Genomic DNA, 23,575 nt, shown 5'->3' on the forward strand with positions numbered 1-23,575 from the left:
AGTGACTTGGGAATGACTTGTTTGAAGAATTCAAAGGGCCCATATCTCTAATCTAGACATAGTATTCCACTACTATGCCCTAATGAAGTCACTTTTATTTGTTTCCTTAGCAGTTACTCAGTACCTATAGTTCTCAAGAACTAAACTGTCCATTTATAGTAATAAACCATTAAAACAGTTTCCAGCACTCGGGCTTCAGGCCCCATACCCTCCCTGCCTTAGACTCCATATTTTCATATGCTTCACACATCCTCCCTTGAATCATCCTCAAAATATTTTTTATCAGTTTTATCATTTTGGACCTTGTTGATGTGGAATTCCAAATGAGTAACATATCCAGCTTCTTTCTCAAAAGTCCCTAGCACATGATCCCGCTGGCTGAAACTGGGAATGACAGCTTACCTGTGGCATGTTCCCGCAGACCTACATCAAAGGCAAGTTTATCTGTCTGGGATCTTGACGTGGTCAAGCATGTTAGATACTGTGAAATAAGAGCAGATACTGGGAGTCAGACCCTTCTACCAAGTCCTGGGACCACCACTAGTTAGCTTCCTATTAAATGCAGGAAATCAGCGACTATAAAATAGACGCAGGCTTCTTCCTCATTGGAAAGTTAAGTGACGTCTTGCTTTTGGAAAATATTTTGGTGTTAAATGTAAAATCTCAAAGACATTTTTATTTGATGATCTAGTAATGTCTAGGACTCTATCCAGAATGAATTGAAATATTCAATATGCTTTAATTCAAAGGTATTCTGAGAATTTTTTTTCATATTTTTAGCTTAACAGAGCATTTAATTCACATCAACCATCGAATACTGTGATCATATCGGCCACTTCCAGAGCTTGGCAGGAGGCTCTTCCACCAGTGGCTTCCATGGCTTCCAATGCAGCATCTTCCTTGACAGACTCGGTTCATTTTCAGCCTGAAGAATTGCCTTTTCTACTCCACAGCCCTGAAGCAAGTTTTCTAATGTTGTAACATCTGGTTCCTCCAAATCCATCAGTTAAAGCTGCGTTTCCTATACTCAGCTCAGGAAGAAGCTTAAAACTCAACCTTGGCCCCTCCTAAGTTCCCCAGAGGCAGGCAGACCCGACTTGACCTTTTAACTTGAACTTGAGAATAATACAAATGGAACATCAAAAGCCAGCAGTAGAGAAGAGGCTAGATCAGCTTTGGTTCTTCTGTTTTCTGAAGTACTGTGCCACTAAGAATATTGATAAAGGATGTGCACAGAGCATACAACTTTATTTTTATAAGATGTTGAACTAAGAAGTCACATAAAATAGCACATTTGTACAGCTGACATAAACACAAAACTTAAATGTGTATCATATGATTAGAATGAATTATATTGGAATAATAATAAAAATTGTGCTTGGATAAGTAAGGTGGGTGGAGGAAGCTGGGAAATCAGATAATTCCCCATTTAATTTAGTTTAACATGCTTTAAGAACTTCATATATAAGCACTGCCTCTACCTCTCTCCTGCCCCATCCCCTTCCAACTCCTCCCATGTGGTCCCCCAAATTCATGAAATCTTCTATTGTTTTTGTTATACATACATACATATATATGCACATGCACACACACATCCCATATATATATATATATATATATATATATATATATATATATACACACACACACACACACACACACACACACACACACACACAATCTACTGAGTCCATGTGTCCAGAGCTGATCACTTGAGGTTGCATAGTCTATGTGGGGCATTGTCCCTTGAGCAGAGTGTTTTTCCATCTCTCAGAACCCATTGGCCTCCTATAGCTCTTCATCTAGGGTAGTGGTTCTCAATCTTCCTAGGGCTGTGACCCTTTGATACAGTTCTTCAAGTTGTGGTGACCCCCATAACCATAAAATTATTTTTGTTGCTATTTAATAACTATAATTTTGCTACTGTTATGAATCACAATGTAAATACCTGTGTTTTCCAACAGTCTAAGGTGACCCCTTGAAAGGGCCATTTGACCCCAGATTGAGAACCACTGATCTGGGGGATGGGGCTGTGTGGGATTTCCCCTCTCCATGTTGCCTTGTCAACTGTTAGGAGTTTCCTTTAAAAGAATCTCCTGATATTTTAAACCTCTCAAAATAACATTTATCCATTTTTTGTGGATTATGACAACATATATGCAGGTGAAACTTTTCAAATGACCTTTAAAGCAGTTTAATAGGGGAAATAAACGAGGGCTGTTTCCTTGCCTTCTTGCTGATGCACAGTTGTGTAGGCTGGAAGCAGAGCGGGAGGGAAAGAAGCACAGGCACACCTCCAGCTCTCTGCAAGCAGGTGGAAAATCGGTGCATTATAAAGGCTTATTTCATAGGCTTTACACCAAAGCTACTTAAAAGAAAGCCAGTGGAGGGTTTATGTTAATTGGGAGTGAGGTTTTATTTTTCTTTCTTTCTTTTTTTAAAAGAGGAGTGAATTTAGGCATAAATAGTTCAAACCTTTGCATCTTTACCAGGTGCTAGCCTAAGTTTTCCGAGTCATGGGGTGGGGGGATACTGTTTCAAGATTTACTTATTCTATCTGGGCAGAAAAAAAGCATATTTTAGGGTTCTTTGTAAATAAGCAAATAGATTCTAAAAGGTGATCATCTCTCAATTCCAGAGATTGCCAGGCAAAGGGTCTCCCCATTCAAAACTGACCCAGTACTCAAATACAGCTGGCCAGCTTTGTGCGGTCCTTTGCCATGAAGTAGCAAATCAGGCAAGGGTTCGGTCTGAAAGGTCAGCTCCTTACCAGTGCTCAGACAAAATATGCTGCAGCAAATCAATTATTTAAGAAGTAGCTGCTGAGCATGCTACAGTTTGGATGCCCAAGCTTTGAGAAGTTCGTGTGGAGAACCTGTGAATATGTGAGAAGAAACAGCAATCCCCTGTCCCTTCCTCACGCTGTTAGGACTGCATGCAGCCATGCCAACCTTCCGAGCAGGTGTTAGAGGTCTGAACTCAGGTCCTCTTGTTTGCACAGTTAGTGTATCAGTTTTCTTACACTGAGAGCATGCACAAATTATATACTTAGGTGCTGAGAGCAAATACTATTGGAGTCAGCTCATATACTAGATCAACCTCACAATATTTGCAATAACTCCTTGCAAAACATCAGAAGTGTATGAATTTTTCAAGTTATGTTTATTAAATTCTGCCTATTTTTTATTCCAAGCTTTTGCTTTCCAAGTTCGGCTGAATTACCGCCACTCTAGTATTTTGGTTGCAAGTCCCTGATTAGTAAACCCCGGGCCAGCTTTCTGTGATTGCCTGGTCCATTATCTTCCTCCTGCCACTCAGTTAGCATAATACCTGGAAGGATTCAAATTCTTCCAGGACTGAAGGCCCTGGACACATTCCATTTCTTTTGCTGTGTACAAGAAGAGAAATTCCACACAAATCCCATTTGGTTTGTTTTATTCAAATACTAAACAAATCAGTTCCTCCACAGTTCATTTGATGCATTCAAGAAATATTTACTGGGTATCTAGTATATCGGTGGACTATGCTTGGTGGGGTTAGGCTTTGTGAAGTTTAAAGAAAGGGAATGGCTCTTTTCCTCACTCAATGGGACACACATTCAGTAAACATAAATCCCTGGGTTATGTGAGAAGTAATAGGAAGGCAAAAATGGACTGAATTATTTATATTCTGAACTGCTGTCAGTGTTCATCCTTTCTTTCTCATGAATGGTGAAAGCTGACATCTCCGTGTGCTTACCATTCCACTGAAAGAGTGCCTCAGGAGAATTGCGTGACCGTACAGCAGGGTCCTGTGGCCACCCCCTTGTGCTGCCTGTGGGAATGAGGAAGAAATCTGTCAGCACATACCAGCTGTGGCTTCTTTGGCAGAAAAGCAACACGAAGATTTGGGATGCAGATTCCGGGAAAAACAACCATGACAAAACTCCCCAAGAATTCATTCAAGAAGCAAGTGTCCAGCCAATGGGTGAAAGGAGACTTTGTGAGCATAGCCATGCGGCATCCTTGGGAGAGGGCGGAAGGGCCTGCTGCTCTCCTCAGAAATGGCCTCTGCCCAGGATGAGCAGGAACCCAAAGCTGTTCCAGACTGAAAGCATGTAAATGAGGTACACTTGGCTTACCTTCCTTTGAGCTTCTCAGAAGCAACCGGGATGAGAGAGACACAAGAGAGAAGTAGCTACATCCTAGTGCAGGAGGGCACCATGGCCTGTGAGCATCCATGTGTGCCGTGGATCTTGCAGTCTTTTGTTCCCTTCTGGGCACTGTGCTTTCTGCCCATGCAACTCAAAAGGTCTTTCTCACACAGATCTCAGCAACCAGAGATGGCTCTGAAACCCAGGACTTTAAAATAGAGTAGCTAGTTCTGCAGAAATGGTCCCCTTAGTGGAGAGGCTCTTGTGACTGTCCTCTCCGCCTCCCTCTGCACATCCGTTTTGACGATTTGATAGTGGTTGCCCAAACAGCAGAGAAGGAGGTCAGAGAAGATAAAATGGCCCAAAGGAAAACCAGTCACTGGTGCCTGATCTTCCTATGGGACTCTGATCCATACAATGTTAGGCTGAAATGAACAACATATGCTAGGAAAATCAAGTGTGACATCCCAGCTACAAGTGGGTATAAAGAACAGTCAGCTGAAATTGACAATTAAAATAAAGCCATTTAATTGACAAGGAAAATAAAACAAATCCTGTATGATTTTGGTACCAATCCCATACTGTTTTGGTACTAACCTAATTCTCCCAACATCATGCTAATATATCCCTAGGTAACACTTTTTAAAAAAAACTCTCTCCTCTCTCTCTCTCTCTCTCTCTCTCTCTCTCTCTCTCTCTCTCTCTCTCAAGAAAATACTTCCTGCTTACAGGCTGTATCTTCCCCAAGGGAGACTACAAAGTCTGAGAGAGCAAACGAGATTGTGTGTGTGTGTGTGTGTGTGTGTGTGTGTGTATTTGCCATACTTGTGCTTGAGAAGGCCAGAAGTGACATGGGTTCTCATTAGCCTGTTATATATTTTTTGAGACAGGGTTGCTCTTTAAACCTGACCAGTTGCCTGACTAGCCAGAAGGCTCTTGGAACCCTCCTGCCTGGTGCTGAGATGACAGGGACATGCTGCAATGCTTGCATTTCATGTAGGTGTTGGGGATCAGAACTCAGGTTCTCATGTTTATACAGCAAATGCTTTGACCCCTGAGCCATCTTCCCTGGACCACTAGCAACAGGAATTTCGGCATTCTGTGTCTGTGGTCCAAAAGCATCTTTTATGCATCCTATTCTTTTCAGAGTTGCAGACTGGCTGCCCAAGGCGCTGTCTGCAGTTTTATCCTATCCATCCTGTCCCCTCCAGGCATGGCAACGAGCAATGTAGAGGACGGGAAGCAGGTGGTGGGGAGAGAAGCAGAGGTCTGGATAATGAGCTATGAGTGATTTCATTTTGTTTCTGTTTGGAGTAGCAGAATTGCTCTTTCACAGAGATTTTTTTTTCCCCATGTCATTCAACAAGTCTAAAGAGAAAAAAAAGACAAATGTGGTATATTGAAAAGAGGATAACTAAATATAAATGTGGCTGTGTTCACCCCTCCGATAGAGATATTTAAGTGTTCTTGGATTTTAATACCAAGTAGGATTATACAGCTTTTCACAATATTTCCAAATTTCATGGAACCATTTGCACTAACTTCAGCTGTATTTACAAATGTGTCAACACCTTACACTAAAATTAGATGTACTAAATCACTTTACATCTTGTCTGTCTAAATGGAATAGTCCCATGAGCTTGTATCCTTACAACTTAACTGAGGTTTCCAATGTCTCATGTTGTATATACATACTCCTACCGTGAATAAGTGACTAAATTAGATGTCCTCCTATCAACTGTGGGTTCAACTCTATTTTAATTCTTCTGTGTTCCCACCAGCTCTGTAATCATCACAAGTCAAGAGTTGCTGACTCTGTACAGTATCACAGAGTGACTTGGGCTGTTCTCCTCTGATACTTTTAGAAACATTGATGGGACATCATGTCTTTCATTGCGATGTCACCAGAGAAAGAAAAGGATTTAAATGCCAGTGGAATGGAATCTAATTTGCTCTGCAGACGCTTAGAGCCTCACATTCTAGCTTCTCTTTCATATAAGACAGTAGTTTGCAGATGTCGGAGGATATCAGAATCACCAGGTCCCTACTCCACAGTGGCCTGGGGCTGGCCGGAGGATCTGCATTTCTAACAAGGTCTAGATGATACTGATGCTGCTAGTCTAAGGCCAAAATTTTGGGAATGGCCATTAGGGGAATGGATGGCTCTGGTGCTAGGATGGAAGAGGAGCCTTTTATCACCATTGTAATGTTGATTTCTGCTATGAAGCAATGCCATGTATGCATCAGGTGCTTCACACACCATCACAGTCCGTCCCCATGGTGACCTTTCAAGGTTGCGATGAATGTCACATTTAATATGGGGAGAATTTGGTATCTAAAGAGGGTGCCTTTCTGTATGTGTCACAGTTGATACGATAGTACCATACACACTTGGGTTAACAACAGATCTTCATCTCAATTTCCTAATGTGTGCACAGTGATTGCACAAGCCACCAATGGGAAGAGATACAGAGACATCTTTCATGGGACTCATATAGCTGGGATCTAATTAGCTCCAATCCTATGGCAGGCACATAACACCAAATGGTACACAGGGAGCATCTCACTTGATATTAACTAGTGATGCAATGATAATCACCCCCATTTTACAGCCACGTGAACTGACACTTAGATTAAATTACTCACTCAAAGTCATATGGGTCCCAAGTGCAGAGTGGGAACATCACAAAGGGTATTTAACCATGCACCACAGTACTGCCTTTTCTGTAGTATGGCAGGGGAGATGAAACTTGGACAAAATAAAACCTTGTTACATGAAGAAGTGAAGCACAAAATTTTAAGTAGACCATGAGGGTAAGAGTATGTGCTAAGGAATGGCTCTATTGAAAAGGCTGACCAAACGCAGACTGCTGACATATAGATGGTCAGAGGGAGACAGCAACATGGGTGGACTGTGTCCTGGAAGTAGGAAATGTAAGTTACACTTGACTTCTCACAGCCATCCAGTGTTAGTGCCCATGGACAGGGACAGGTGGATACACTGGGGTGCAGACAAACTAGTCAGGCTATTTAGGCCAAGACTCATCGCTCACTGTCCCACAGGCAGCAAGACATGGGAGTAGCTTATGACAGGATGGTGTCACAGCCAAAACTGTTCCTTAGGAAGGGAAGTCAGTGGTAGATGAACAGAGGAGCCAAGCCCTGAGGGGCAGAAGGGGTCGTTCTCTCATTTGGTTTCTTCTACATGGTTGACAGCGAGTGAGCAAACCAAACTTTGGGGTGGTATCATTCTTTATTCCTTTCTCTCATTCAAATCTAAAACAACTCTTGATACCACCTCTAAAACATTCTCCAAGCAACCACTTAGCCGCCCACTGCTCCTAGTCCCTGCGACTGCTTTGTGTATTATCTGGCCTACGGTCATGACCTCCAAAATGTGCCTGCTAAGTAAGTGGTGGGCTAACGTGGCAGCCAGAACCACCCTTTCCAAAGATGTAAGCCACGTCTTTGCTTTCCAGTGGCTTGCTATCCAGTTAGAGGCAAATGCTCCCACTGCTCATTTGAATTCTCTGCATCAGGATTGGAAGTTTTTCTCTGAGAGCCCACAGGGCAAGTATGTTAGGCTCTGTGATCTCTGTCTTATATTTACCAAATCCTACCTCACATAGTTTTTAAAGGAATATGTTCAAAGTTTAGACAACAATTTTGCCCTAGCACACTGTGCAAGTAAAAATGACAGGCTGGATTTTGCCTGCTGCTGCAAGTTGTCAAACCTTACCACATTTACCTGAGTTGGCTCCCTTATACCCCTCTGACGTCAGCTCCCAGGACCACATTCCCCTTTACTTCGGCTCTGGCCTCACTGACTGCTCTGCAGTTTTCAGATAACCTTGTTCCTACCTCCAGGGCTTTTGTACATGCATTCCTCTCTCCCCAGAATATACTTCGAATGTCCTCACAATCAACTTATACATTAGATTAATTTCTCCTCCCAAAATATCCCTTTAGAAAAGTTTCCTATTATCATTCTTTAACAGAAGATCTGTCGAATGTGACCCACCACGCCTCAAAAGCCATGGTCCCAGAAGGCTCTATAGTCTGTGTGGCTGTTTCTGGATGTGCCTGCTTTGATTTTCTCTTCTTTGCTTATCCCACATCTCACTTCTGTTCTACTCAGGCTACAAAAGAAAGAAAACGTCTCTCTAGAAGATTGCAGGACACAGTAGAGACTTTTGCACAGGACGGGAGGTATGAATTTCCCTAGATACAAGACTGCTAAATTACCATGGTGCCATTGAAGCATAGGACAGTGAGAGTGAATGAGCTCAACATTTCAAATGAAGGAGCAAGAACCAGAGAAAGTGGGTAACCTTGCAGAGTTAGCTAGTTCAGTTATTTCACCATCAAAGACTCAATTCAAGACTGTTATAAATTATTGAGATTTTTATAGCCTACTTAGGTGAGTAGAACCTTTGTGGAGAAACAAGAGAAAAGATTGGATAAAATCTCAGATTTGATGAAATGAAAATGTATACTTTGGTACACCTAATGGGAAAAGGAAAATTTGTTAATTGCTTATTCCCCTAAATTTCACATGTAGATTCTGTGTGGTTTTGATTAAGACTAAGAGGCTAGTTTGGAGTTTGACAAAATTGTCAGTGAAATTAATGCTGAAATATGAACAAGGAGAAATTTTGATTCTGAAAGAAAACTTTTTAAAAAATGCTTTTAAGCAAAATAGTCTAATTCAGTCTGCAGCAGATTCACAAAGAAGCATATGGAGATTGCAGACAGTAGGTAAAGATCTGACGTCGTGAACCATAGTCTATAAGGAGGCAGTTCTTGTACAGAGGAGAGGCAGGACTAAGTCATGCCTCTCGTATGTGACTAGCAAGTCAGAGAGACGGTCAGCATCGGCCAATGAGAGGATAAGAACATCAGATCATGGGGAGTAGGAGAGTTAAAAATTCCACTTTAAAATTAAATTACAGAACTACTAGTGTGCAACACAATAGTCTCCATCCTTTGCTGATACTCCGAAGTGGCATGAGCATTTGAAGGAAACCAAAGGCAGATATGGCTGTACCCAAGCCAAGGAGCACCAGAAAACTGGAAACTGAGACACTTAAAAGACCACACAAAGACGTTGGATCACAGCGGCAAAGGGTTCATGACTCATTGAGATGTGGCAGAAAACTGGGCCTCAACTAAAGAACTAGGCAAAAGTTATAAATAAATGATAGCTATCAGAACAAAATGAAAACATATGGAAACATTTTTATTTCTTTTAGCAATGAAAAGAAATTAAAATTATGTGGATCTTGGCTATATCACTTTATAGCTACAAAATGTGCAAAAATGGAAGGTAAAATACTGTGTGAAGTGTGGTTTAGCTGATGTGAGCCTGTGTAAGGCTGTGCCCGGTACAGCAAGGCAGTGTATGAAAAGGTCCATAAGGAAGTCCATAATCTCTGCTATCATAATTTTACTTCTGGGAATAATTCAAAAAGAGCAAGAACATATGCACATAGCTGTGGCAAGGACCTTATAATGGTCACAACAAAATGGAAGGAAACCTGGCAAGAATCTAAGTATGCAACAGAAGTCTTGTCTGTTAAACCATAGGGATTATTTAGGATGCTCTAGTCTGCAACCATTAAAGGCTGACATCATGAGGGTAGGTAGAAAGAGAAAATGTTTATGGTTCACCACTGTGACAAGATGCAGGATACAAAGCATCTTCAACCACTGCTTGTATATACACAAAAATGATGAGAAAATCCCAGGACACTGAAGATGGTTCAGCCAGCCAAATTCTTGCCTTCAAAGCACAAAGAACTGAGACTGATCTCCAAAACCCACATAGAACATGCTGGATGTGATACTGAATGCTTGTAATCTTAGTGTGGGGAGCCTGAGGCAGGCGGAGTTCTGAGTTTTGCTAGACAGCCAGCATAACCTGCCTGGTACAGTGAGAGAGCCCTTGTCAGTAAGTAAATACGGCAATTAATTAATTAATGGTGGATAGCATCTGAGGAATAAGACCAAGGTTTTCTTCTGGTCTCCAAATGCATGTGTGTGTTTACATGTGCACCTGCACACAATGTACTCATTTACTCATGAACTGGCACGCACATGTGCGCACATACATGTACACCTGCAGATATGCATAGTCACCCACATATGAACATGAACACACATACACATGTTCGCCTGTGCACACAGGCACTAACCCACACGTGAACAGTCACACATGTACACACACACACACACACACACGCGTGCATGTATACCAACACACACACATAAACAAGACAATGAAATAACAACTTGCATGGTTGCAGAACAATTGTACGTTATCCTGCATCTCAATTTTTCTGTAACACTCTTACCAACATCATCGTCTCAGTAAGTTGCATACATGTGTGTATGGGGGAGAATGTGCTGCATGCTTTTAAAGAGATGGATTTCCATGAATATACTTTGTCTGTTCATTAAACTTTTAGTTACTCAAGGGTGCTGTCTATTTACCAGGATCCTTAGTAAATGACTCAGCCTATATGAAAGGCAACTGGGATCCACTGCTTCTCTGCTTGCTTTTAGATACTGGCTCTCAAGTGCTATTCTCCAATCTAGTGTTACAAGAAACCCTCGGAGGAAGTCTCTCTTTAAGACACCGGAGCTTTTATTTCATCATTTCCTGAGTCTTACTCCAGATTCTATTCGGAAAGTGTCCAGTCATGAGGTGTCCATACCATGCGTGGGTCCCTGGCCCATCAGTGTCTCTGAATCTGTAGGTTCATCTCTTTGGATTTCACTCTTGATTCTAGGGACTTGGTTCTACACAATTCTGTGCTTTTCAAGGCTGCCTTGTGCAGTTAGCAGATGCCAGATCTGTCTTTCCCTACAGCTGCAGGCTCGGGGACCACCATGTTGGCCCAAATTGCCAAGACTTAGCCCAACAAGCTTCTCTTCTGTGAGGGATAAACAAATAGAAATGGGCAATGCCTCTTCAGCTCTGAGGATTGCAGAGGAACCAATCAATGAGACTTTTCAGGTAGATCTTAAACTGTGAATGCCTTCCAATAGGGACAACTTTTCCTCTTTAGTTACAGTGGAAGAAAGACTTTGCTAAAACACACTGGAATTCAAACAGCACATTTCAGGGACAGGAGGGCCATGGCTGCAGGTTAACATGACCCATGATTAGGAACCAGATACAGCTAACGAGACAATAGGAAGTCTACAGGTATCATAATCCCATCTTAAATCCATGTGGACTCCAGGGATACAAATATAAGGTTCTTAACTTTTGTCTCTTCCACTGTTTTGGGTCACATCTACTGCTCAGCTCTGTAACTGCCAAAGCCTGTATTTCCTGGGCTGGAGAAAAATGCTCTTTCCCTTCTACAGCTTTCTACTGTGGGGAATTGAAATGTGACATGAGGATAAGGCATCCACTTGTAATTAGACACTGATATTTTCTACTCATTACAGTTGACTATGAGAACAGAACTAGCAGTCTTCACTGCCTGAGATGCTGGCTGCTGATGCAATAGGATGAAGTCCCAAATGGTCCCTCCCTAAGGAGTCCTTCACATGCATGTGTGGCAGCTCAGCCTGAGCAGTACTCCTCCTTTAGACAAATCTAATGGAGAGAAGGCCTTCACATTCTGGGCATCTTCCAGGGGCTCTCGGGCTGTCACTAAAAAACCAAATCATGAAGCAGAATTTGAATGAAGTTCTGAAAAGAGGAAGAAGATATAGCATCCAGCAGCCCTACTTTCCTGAATCCAGTATTTACGGCATTCTCATTTGAAGTTTGCTGATGTTGAAGGACTCCTCAGCATACCCTTCGCCTTGAATTTAGTGGAATGTTGCACCTGGTGGCAGAAGGTCATGGTGATCACTACTCCATCGGCTTCTAAGCTGTTGTCCTGAGGGCAGCAGGGCAATAGTGATCCCAGGGCACCTCACTTCCCACATCCCAAGGCTGTCCTCTCACTGTCTCTGCATACCACCGCACAGAAGATGCCCTGCAGATAGCTCAGAGAGGCTGCTCTCTTATGACCTCCTTTATTTTTTAAATACATGCATCTTACTGCTAAATAAATTTAACAATATCCCTTGACTCATGCCTGCCACTATATGCCACATTCACTATTCACCTGCTTTATGAGTTATTGGATCCATCCAGCCATTCCTTTTAGAGGTCCCTAGGATGACTTCTCCTGGGTGAAAAGGTGGTCAAAGAATTTAGTTCATGTCATTAATTTTATAATCTGATGAAAGTATTCTAGGACAATAGAGTCTAATTTAAGAAACTGAGAATTTTGGGTCTTTATGGTCATGAAATATGGTTGAGAAAGAAGTCAGGGGAAACGATTCTAATAAGAAAGTAGCTGGCTCATTTCTTTCCGAAGTATTTTTGTCACTGGGTGCGGAAACACACACAGCATACGGTAGGCTCTTCTAGGATGCCTACCTGGTATCTACTGCACTTGAGTGTGGTCCATTGGGTAAGGATAAATTGACTTGGGTCATTTAGAGACAGAAGTACTACTGCTGTGGAGACAAACTTGGTTCTTCTCTGAAATAAGATGCTCCTCCTCAGAAGGAAGAGGCCTTGGATGCTGTACTCTTAAACCCCAATGGCATGGCTAAACACCCAAGGACTCTTCTTCCTTCCAAATCTTCAAAAGCAAAATCTAGACTGGTGAAAGCGTTGTGACCAAGCTTTACAATTAGAGCAGATGAAGCCTTGGGTTCAACTCCCAAAGCTGACAAAAGTCGACTTCTAAGCATTGCTGCAGATTGGTATAACCATTTCCCTACTCTCTGTCGTGAGCTACTGTGGCTGGTGACAGGACACTGTGGTCCCTGGTAGGCCTGAGCTGTGGCAAGCATCTGAAGTGGGAGGGTGTGTATCCTCCACCAAGCATGAACGGGTGGCTGCTTTGGGGTGGCTTTTCTGAGAGATGATTCCACTCTTTGAGCATCTCTGCCATGGGGAGATTGGGCTGCCAGGGTGGCAGCTGTAACGCGCAGTCTTGAGAAGTCAAGGCATCTTTAAAAGAACAAACTGACAGGCTATTTGTCAAGGCATTAGTGACATTTAGACCGATGACAAGTATACTTTGGAAAGAAATGAGCCAAGTACTTTTTTATTAGAATTAATTTTCCCCCTTTCTTCCACATCAAACAGATTTCGTAGAACCAGACAGTGCCAAGTTCATTCTTCACAGAAAAGGACTCATCAGCCAGAGTTTTTCCCCCAGCCACTACCCTGGTTGTTATTTGAATTCCCTATACTAGATTGCTGGTGAAAGAGCAGACCAATGCCATACAGGGTTAGGACGAGGAACTTCGCCCAACAATTTCTTTGTTTTTACCAAGTTTAATGTATAATCAATATTTCCTACCAAGAACCTAATATGGTTGGATTACCAAGAACTGAAAACTTTAACATTATCTCTTTCATTTTTCTCTACTAAAATATTAGTTTATCCCAGACACTGGCAGATTTAAAAATAGGATAAAGCACCTACTACTTGCACACAGTAACTCTTAGTGAGTGTAAGCACCGTTACCTTTATGTATTCAAAAGCACCTCAAACAGTTTGCTGTTTGATTCTGTCCATTTTCTCTTCTGAAGTTCTCGAAGTTACCATTTACTTTTTCTCTTCTAAGCGTCCTATATTAAACAACTGCCCTCATTTATTTTATCATGCTTCTGTCCCCACTGTACTGACCCCACTATGATCCTGCTGTATAAAGATGAATTCATGCTGCTTTCTCTACAGCCATGGAAAGTGCCTACAGCCAACTTTATATACCTAAGTAAAACAGCTTGAGTTCTCTGAGCAGCACAGGAAGTGACATTAGGTAGAGAAACTCATTCTCTGGGTTCTGGATGCATGGGGTCTGCAGATGAAAGATCGGCTGATCCTGATACTTAGCTTCTGCATCAGGACGAGATGCTGTTCTGAGGGCATCACTTTTCTGAACCCTGTGTGGGTTCATTATGGAGATGTAGGCCTGGATCCCAGCTATAGACCAAAAAAAAAAGAACTTTGCATGGAACAAAACAAAAAAGAAACCCACAACACAAAAAGTGGGCCACTTTCCTGAGATTGAGATTTTGATTTCTCTTGTCTGTATTAGGCCATAGCATATTATCTCAAAATAATTCTTTTTTTAAAATTGATTTTATTGAGCTGCTCCCCTACCTTCTTCTCCCCTTCCCTTCAACCCTCTCCCATGGTCCTCATGCTCCCAATTTACTCAGGAGATCTTGTCATTTTCTAATTCCCATGTAGATTAGATCCATGTCTGTCTCTCTTAGGGTCCTCATTATTGTCTAGGTTCTCTGGGATTGTGATTTGTGGGCTGGTTTTCTTTGTTTTTATGTCTAAAAGCTACCTATGAGTGAGTACATATGATATTTGTCTTTCTGGGTTTGGGCACTTCACTCAATGTGATGTTTTCTAGATCCATCCATTTGCTTGCAAATTTCAAGATGTCATTATTTTTTTCTGCTGTGTAAATGTACCATTGTGTAAATGTACCACATTGTGTAAATGTACCACATTTTCCTTACTTATTCTTTAGTTGAGGGGCATTTAGGTTCTTCCCAGCTTTTGGCTATAACAGACAATGCTGCTATGAACTTAGTTGAATACATGTCATTGTGGTTTGATTGAACATCTTTTGGGTATATACCCAGAAGTGGTATTGCTGGGTCTTGAGGAAAGTTGTTTTCTGATTTTCTGAGAAATCACCATACCAATATCCAAAGAGGCTGTACCAGTTTTCAATCTCACCAGCAAAGCAGGAGTGTTCCCTTTACCCTACATTCTCTCCAGAGTAAGTTGTCATCAGTGTTTTTGATCTTGGTCATTCTTACATGGGTCAGATGGAATCTCAGAGTTGTTTTGATTTGCATTTCTCTGATGGCTAAGGATGTTGAGCATTTCCTTAAGTGTCTTTCAGCCAGTTTAGATTCCTCTGTTGAGAGTTCTCTGTTTAGGTCTATACTCAATTTTTTATTGGATTATTTGTTCTTTTATTACCCATTTCTTGAGTGAGTTCTTTGTATACTTTGGAGATCAGACCTCTGTCTGATGTGGGGTTGGTGAAGATCTTTTCCCATTCTGTAGGCTGCCATTTTGTCTTGTTGACTGTGTCCTTTGCTTTACAGAAGCTTTTCAGTTTTAGGAGGCTCCATTTCTTAATTGTTTCTCTCAGTGACTGTACACTGGGGTTATATTTAGGAAGTGGTCTCCTGTGCCAATGCACATGAGTATTCCTACGTTCATGTGTATTCCTACTTTCTCTTCTGTGAGGTTCAATGTGGTTGGCTTTATGTTGAGGTTTTTGATCCATGTGGACTTGAGTTTTGTTCATGGTGATAGATATGGATCTATTTTCATTTTTCTACATATTGATATCCAGTTATGGCAGCACCATTTGTTAAATATGCTTTATTTTTTCCATTTTATATTTTTTTTGCTTCTTTGTCAAAAATCAGGTTTCATTGGTGTGTGGATTAATATCTGGGTCTTTGATTTGGTTCCATTCGTCATTCTGTCTGTTTTTATGCCAATACCGGGCTGTTTTCAGCAATATAGCTCTGTAGTAAAGTTTGAAGTCAGGGATTGTGATGCCTCTAGAAGTTCCTTTATTGTATGGAATTGTTTTGGCTATCTTTGGGTTTTTTGTTTTTCCATATGATGTTAAGTACCATTCTTTTGAGGTCTGTGAAGAATTTTTCTGGGATTTTGATGGGCATTGCATTGAATCTGTATATTGCTTTTGGTAAGATTGCCATTTTTACTATGTTAATTCTACCTACCCAATATCATGGGAGATTTTTCCATTTTCTGGTGTCTTCTTCAATTTGTTTTTTCAACAATTTAAAGTTCTTGTCAAATATGTCTTCCACTTGCTTTGTTAGAGTTACTATGAGGTATTTTATGCTATTTGTGGCTATTATGAAGGGTGATGTCTGATTTTCTTCTCATCCCATTTATCATCTGTGTACAGGAGGGCTACTGATTATTTTTTGAGTTAATCTTGTATCATGCTGCATTACTGAAAGTGTTTATGAGTTGTAGAAGTTCTTTGGTAGAATTTTTGGGGTCGCTTATGTAAACTATCATATCAGCAAATAGTGAGAGTTTGACTTCTTTTATGATTTGTATCCACTTGATCTCCTTTTGTTGTCTTATTTTTACTGGGAGCTATATGGATACTAAGGTTTGAATACAGACTTTTATGTATTTCAGGCAAATGTTCTATACCAATCCGTATCCCCAGAGTGGTTCTCAGGGTAACTGGAACACAGTCATGCTCAAGACCCACACTTCTGGAACTTCCTCAATCATTTGAGACTCTGCATCCATGGCATTAGCATGACACTGGGCAATTGGTAAGTACATTACTCTCAGAAGCAACCTATTGGACCCATGATTGTTTCCTAAAATTTCTCCAAAACTTTACTGATGCAGTAAACAAATATCATTGTTCCTCATGACTTTGATAATTTTAGAACTGTTATTATCACCTCTCTGCCACTGTCTTACCTCTATTGCCATACATGTGACACATGGAAAGACCATAGCTCTACTACAAAATCTGTATGAGGTGATGGCTCAAGACAACCCAGTCTTGATAGAGGAAGAATTCCAACCCTCCCTTAGTTACCCATGATCCACGCACCCTCTCAGCATTAGCAGCCATCTGGATACTTCTCTCATTGCCTCCTATACAAATTAGCCATGCTTCTGACCTCTATACGCCTCAGTACCTACATGAAGATGGAGATAGAGTTAGGGAAAGAGTCAGCTAGGAGACAGGGACTGGCATCATTTCTTCTTTGACACACACATCTCTCAATAGTGGAATCAGTCACCTCTGATCTTATGCTGTCACTCCGGCTTCTGCATCTTGCAGGTCTCCAGGCTTTCAAGGTATGCCTTACTCAGAATTATGCATGCTTATCTACACGACTCAACTTCTGTCCGAGTCTGCAGAATTGGTATCTCTCAGAGTTGTAAATAATTTAATACTTAGGCAGTCAGTCCTGTTACTGGCTGCTGTCAAAATCCCATTTTCCAGAGGCCTAGTCTAGGTTTACGTGTTATTCTTACCACCTAGCCCTTCTGTCAGAGAGGAAAAAAAAGAAAACCCTCATTTTAAAAACATTTCTCCTCTGCATTTGTGAACGGAAGCTGGGCCCCGAATAGAGCACACACCATCTGATCTGTTTTCTCCCCATTGTGTAGAAAGGGAATTTATAATACTGACACGAAGAGGATAACATCCCGGGCTGAGAGCAAAACCAACTTCCCCCAGCCAAAGGCCTCATAACAAGTGTGTTATAAGACAAGAAAGCATTTTAAGTGGAGTTCTCAAAAAGCTCCTGGAGAAGGGGAGGGTGGTGGACCACCACCTCAAAAATGCCTTTGCCCACATTTAGGAGGAAAATCATTAAGAATTTAAAAGTTCTGTAACATTAATGAAACTAAAACTCAGTTGTATTTGTTTACCTTTTGTGTGTGTGTTTTGTCTTTTTTGTTTGTCGTTTTCAATGGATAGGGGAAAACCAAGTCAGTTGTGTTTCTCAGTGGGCTTTGTGGTTACTGATAATGCGATGTGATAGAACTTGATACCTAAAAGAGCATTGCATTGTCACTTCTTAAACTGTGAGGGGCCGCTGCTGATCAGGGTCTCCACACACTCAAAGAGCAAGCACATGGAGTCTGAAAGCAGTTGTGAGCAGGCAGCCCTCAGGGAGAAGCAGAACTAGAGAGAAAAGTAGACAGACTTGGATGAAGCAGGCTACTCCTATTTCTTGTAATAGTATCACTGCCTATTTACCAATCTACACCAAGAGCTGTGTATGTAGCTTGAAGAGTCAGAAAACGAAGTCCTCCTTGACACCCTAGAAGGCCTTGCCAGGATACAGAAGATGGAAAGGACCACAGAAGCGCTCTTTATTACGTGAGTGGAGGGTCCCAATATAGTATTGCACAGCTAGGGACCATAGAACGTCAGCTATTTCAAAAAGAACAAAATGTCTTATTAGTTTTCTATATTTAACAAGGGGTAGGGGGAATGGAGCCTAGCAAATACTTTATTCGCCATTGTGAATGATAAATCCATGTTCTTCACACAAATAAAGTCTTCTACTGTCACTAAGAAGATTTAGGTAGCCTTTCTGATTAGACCAAATCCTCTTGGTTTGGCTGGAGACTGGAGGTGACGTAAGTGAGGGCGCAGAGATAGTTAAGCACCATAATTTCATCCTAAAATCTCTCGCAGTGAAGCAAACTGTGTGGCATTAAAGATTTGCTCAGTTTTCTGTCCTGTGAAAGTGGTCATCCTAAAAACACGTGCTTGCTTGGATCAGGCAGGGAACATCTGGGAATCTAAGAAAAAATGATGCCTGTACTTTAAAATATATCTTAAGATATATAGGAATGTATGACGATTCTGACCTAAGAGGATGGCATATTATGAGAAATGGTTATTGTGGTGAACATTTGAGTCTCAAAGTAAAATCTTGTAGCAGTTGCTAACCCCAACCTGAAGTTATTTTTTAATCATTAGATTATAAAATAAGGATGTAATTAGAAAGGGTACTTAGGATGGGAGAGAACACTGGGTAGTGGGATCTGGTCTTGACTCTGATTTTGTAAATATGATGACCTGGCTTGTCTCTTCTTGGTGGATACTGGTTCCTTTTAAGACAGTCCTTGGCACTGCAGGAACTCCGGCTGATACAGAATGCTGCGCAAGGTCTCAGGGGCTACAAACTAAATGGTCTGAAGCCAGCTGGACCTTGCTCCAGGACATACAGGAACACCAGGGATATCACAGAAACTGACTCAGCAGCTTCCCACTTGGGAACCCTTGGGGTGTGGAAGAAAATAAAATTCCTGGTTTAGCCTGAAACTCCTCTTCCTGGATCAAGTTTATGCATATAAAGCTGCTCTTACAGACACTAATGCCTTTTGCTCTGCAGAGATGCGTATACATACGTATGTCAAAAACACCATCACCTGGGGTGGATGTACCTCAATCTTACACCAGAATGTGAGGAAAAATTGAAGTTACCATTATTGAACAGAGCATGGGAGATGTAAAATATGGAAATCTTTTGAATATTTTGACACATTTCCGAAGATATAGTAATCAAAATGTCACTCTTCAGAAGGAGGGACTAAAGGAACTGACTTTTAAAGTAAACATAGATTATGAAAACTAAACATAAAACAGGCTGTTTTTCTTATGCAAGAATTGCGTTTTGATAGTAAGGCTCAATAAATAAAATAAAAAGAAACATATAAACACATTCCTTTTACGCAGGGAGATAAGTTCAGCAATGCCATCTTTCCGCATGTTGAGTGATATCTTTTATGCACTAAAACTATCTACATTGGTGAAAAGCATTAAGATGAAGTTAATATATTTAAAGAAAAGTACGTAGTTATGGACTGATCGACAAAAAGAACTGGCAGAATCGTGCATCATCTAAAATTCCTGTAAGTAAAATATTAGATGAAGCGAGAAACCAGTTAGAGTTTGCACTGATAGGATCAAGGATTTAGCTGTATGAACTGGCTATTCTCCAGTGCTCTTAGAGCAGCAAAATCTAATAAAATCTAATAAAAATTACAGATAAAACCAATACAGTTAGAGGTGAAGTCAGCATAGTCTAAGTAGCTTCACATGAGGAGAGATTCAAGCATCCAGACAGGATTTGTGTTAGAGAAAAAGATTAGGGTTATGAAAGAGGGGAGGGGGTCCATTTGATACTATAGTAAGTTCAATTGACACTATCTTCTGGAATAAGCCTGGGAATATACAGAGTTACTCTTTCTTCCACTGATGTAGACTGAAAACAGTAAATCAAGTATTGTTCCTTTGTTTCCACATATGTGATACCTGTCCAAACAGAAGTTTAGAAAGAATAATGGATTGAGAAATAGCAGTTGTTCATCCACTTGACAACCAGGGGGTCAAATGTCTTGGGTCACAGAGCTACCACTTCTGTTGTCTCCACAGTTCTGAGGCTTCCAGAATCACCCCTGAGGTTTGCCCATCAGGACAAGATGCTGGATATAAATGTGGAGCCAAGACTAACCACACAATCGACACAGGCAGAGCAAAAGATTTTGGAAAGCTGTCCTGTTCATTATCCTTCCGCTATCCCTCAGTGTGAGGAAGCCATAGTTCATGATGATACAGAAGTTATTGCACCCATTTCTAGGCTGAAAGAGTATGCATTTGAGGTACCGGATCGTTAATTTTGAAATCCAGGTAACTTCTAAACTGGGATCAGCATTTGTAGATAGTCTTTACTAAGCTGGCATGGAAAAATCCCCACGGGGAAGATAAAATGTAAAGTTGCCAGGGTAGCAAAGAGTGGAGACACAGTTGTTCAGGAGGCTGGGACGCGGTGTCTCTCTTTGCTCTGCAGCTGCACTGTGAACTACAGAGCAGAGAGAAACATTTCATTTTAGAAAGTCAACACCATAGCCTCTTCTGCACAACTGACCCAGTGCAGCTGAGTTATCTGTACCCATAAAAAAAATTAAAGTCTGGAAATTTCTGTACTTAAGAAACAGCTCTGAAAATTTCTAAAAACAAGTCATAATTTTAGAAAATGATCGAGATAAATACACAGAAAAGCAGTATGTTCTGCTCAATTTCCTCATGGGAAAGAAAGGAAAACAGCAGTATTTAGGAACAGTCCCATCACGAATCCTGCCCCTCCCACACCCAGAGAGCAGGGCTCAGGCAAGTCAGCAAGGGCAGGTTCTTCTAACATAAACTTCCCAGGTCCAGTCTTAATTATCTCCTTTGGCACAAAGCTTCAGTCTGTCTTGACACCCCCTGTTTGCCCCTGCATCCTCAGTCGAAGCCTGAACGGAAGAGAAGCTAAAGAAACTGTCAGCGTCCATCTTCGCAGACAGCTCTGCTAGCCTCTGCAGAACAGGGGCCATTTTTCACTCTCTGGGTCTTCCGGAACTTTTAGTCTTTATTTCTGCTTTCTTCCCACTATTTTACTGCATCGCCTCATACCCAGCCAGACAGTGGGAGCCGGGGGGTGGGACACTTGCCACAGGTTCCTACTGAATGAAGATTAGAATGCCCCACTGGGATCAGGAACTCTCTGGCTTTAGGCTAATTTTTATTTACTCAGATATCCAAATTGGTGTTTTTACTAATATTTTGCAAAACAGAAGCAAGCTATTTTCCCCAGTTCAACCAATTCTCTCTGCAAATATATAATTTAAACTCTGGTAGCTATTAAAAAATGAAATACATGATCAAAGAAATCGTCTAATAAATAAATGGAAGGGTTTCTATTAGGATTTCTTGAATTCCAAATGTGCTTTACTGGTAATAGAAAGCATTGGAAAATATTGCCCTTAAATCCACATATCTAACAGCTTACAGTTGTGATAACTCCTGATGCAGAATCCAGCTGCTACCACTTATCTTAGCAGCCACTTCTCCATACTGATTATTTATCTTTAATTCTGCAAAATCTCTCATGAAAACGTATCAGTGTACTAGAAGAAGCTCAGATACCCAAATTCTTTTTATCTTCTACTAAAGTTTGATAAATATGTTTCAATTTTTTTGCCATGAAAAATTTAAAAGGCAGAACAAAAATGCCCCTGCTAACCGGAAAGTCATGCTTTCTAAGAAGTTACAGTCACTAGACACAGCTATCCTACCAGAGTTTCAGTGTCCACAGCCAGAATGACAAGAACCCAAGGGTTTGTGTGACAGTCAACCAAGCTAATGTTATCATGGCTACAAGACAGCATCAGGACCACATTGGCATACTGGTCTCAAGTGCGGTTTTCACTTCAGCAGAGGATGGAATCATCACAGAACAAGCAATGGCACTAAAGCTGCAACAAGAAATACGAAGTGGAGGATCTGAGAGGATCTGGGGCTTTAGAAACTCTGTGCACCTTTTCACTTGGAAATGTTTCTACAGGGATGTGAAGAAATGCAAAAAGCTAGTTAACCTCAATGGTTCTTCTTAACTGTTGGCGTGAACATTTAATTGTTCTATTGGGTCACTTGGGGAGATATCACACGAGAAATAGAAGAATACCAAACTAGCTTTTTTCATTTTTATTACGAATTCCAGCCTTATGGATGCGCAGAGCTGGAGTTGCATAATAGCACCAGAACTCAGAAGCACCCGGAAGCTTGAATGAAGGCAAGGCTGCACACTTGTGCCGTCTCATCAAGTTGAAATCTAAGGACACAAGCTATCGAGACTATATCAAGAGAAAAAAAAAAGAGAAACTTTGAAAAACAACTTCCAACATCTTGAAGGAGAAAATAAAAATCTGACAAAAAATAAAAAAAAACAAAAGCAGACCACAAGTCCACAGACAAGCTGTTCTCCCAACTGCAGAGCCGTGGCAGAACAAGCAGCCTGGCTGGGATTTCGAAGTGTGCAGCCACCTCTCAGCTCTGTGAGATCGAAACGTGTGGGGCAGCAGTATTATGTTTGTAAAATAGCAGAAGCACAGAGAATGGAAATGCCCTGAACACTTAACAAGTGAAAGGTCCAGATTGTTACAAATACAGCTGGAGTCAGGTGCCCATGCAAAGTACATGTATATGAAGGAGGGAGAAACATACCCATTCCGAGAGGTCACTGAGCTAGCAAAATAAGAAACAGAACAGTGAATGGATGTTTTAGTGAGCACAGGATTTTCTGAAAGTTGTCAACTCATTTGAGGACTCGATTGAGGCTTGCTACAGAAAACAGAAACAGAACGCAGTGAGAACCAAGGGAGTAAAGACAACCAACCTGTCAACTATTCTCTCTTAGCTAGAATCATAAGTGGCACTATATGCTGAAATACGCTGCTAATTTTCATTTCATTTCTAAGAGAGCAAACACACAAAGTGTTATAGCCTCATTCTGACTTTCCCATGAGGCTATTCACATCAGAGAAATCTGCTCGAGGAAAACGGCCAGTCCCTACACCAGGCAATTAGAAAGTTCTTTCTCTTAGGATTATTGTAACAAATTAATCAGCTTTTTTCTTTAATTAAAGAAGGCTTTACTGTGAAGTAAGTAATGTCTTCAAGATTGAATATTTTAAGTAAGTACCATGTTATCGAAAAGACTAGCCCAAAAGTGAAATATAAGCTAACAATTAATATATATAATCTTCATATGTATATAATCTTACCACAGAAATATTTTAATCCATCCATCAGCACAAAATCCCTGAATCACATCATAGCTTGTGGCAGAACAGTGAGAAAGAGAAAAATAAATACATTTTTGACAATTTAGTGTGTAAAAAACAAAACCATGGGAACTTTAGTTTGCAAATCTCTCATCTCTAACAACATTTAATTTCTAAAAAACAATGGCTGGCTATTTGAAGAAACAAATCTTGTGCAAATTATGGAATAACTTTCCTTCTG

General features: G+C 41.0%; 1 protein-coding gene across 1 annotated transcript in view; it reads right to left on the reverse strand.

Moving 5' to 3' along the window:
• The window catches only part of Ryr3 (ryanodine receptor 3), a 522,546-nt gene that overhangs the window by 298,114 nt on the left and 200,857 nt on the right, over positions 1-23,575 (reverse strand). Inside the window, exons 4-5 of the mRNA XM_041678998.1 lie at positions 3,739-3,813; positions 403-481 (exon numbers count right to left, since the gene is read on the reverse strand). Of these exons, the coding sequence (XP_041534932.1) occupies positions 403-481; positions 3,739-3,813 (154 nt within the window). The remainder of the gene's footprint in view (positions 1-402; positions 482-3,738; positions 3,814-23,575) is intronic.

This window comes from Microtus oregoni, unplaced genomic scaffold, assembly GCF_018167655.1.
Source record: "Microtus oregoni isolate MIOR12 unplaced genomic scaffold, Mior012 000031F_ref0000149, whole genome shotgun sequence".
Taxonomy (NCBI): Eukaryota; Metazoa; Chordata; class Mammalia; order Rodentia; family Cricetidae; genus Microtus; species Microtus oregoni.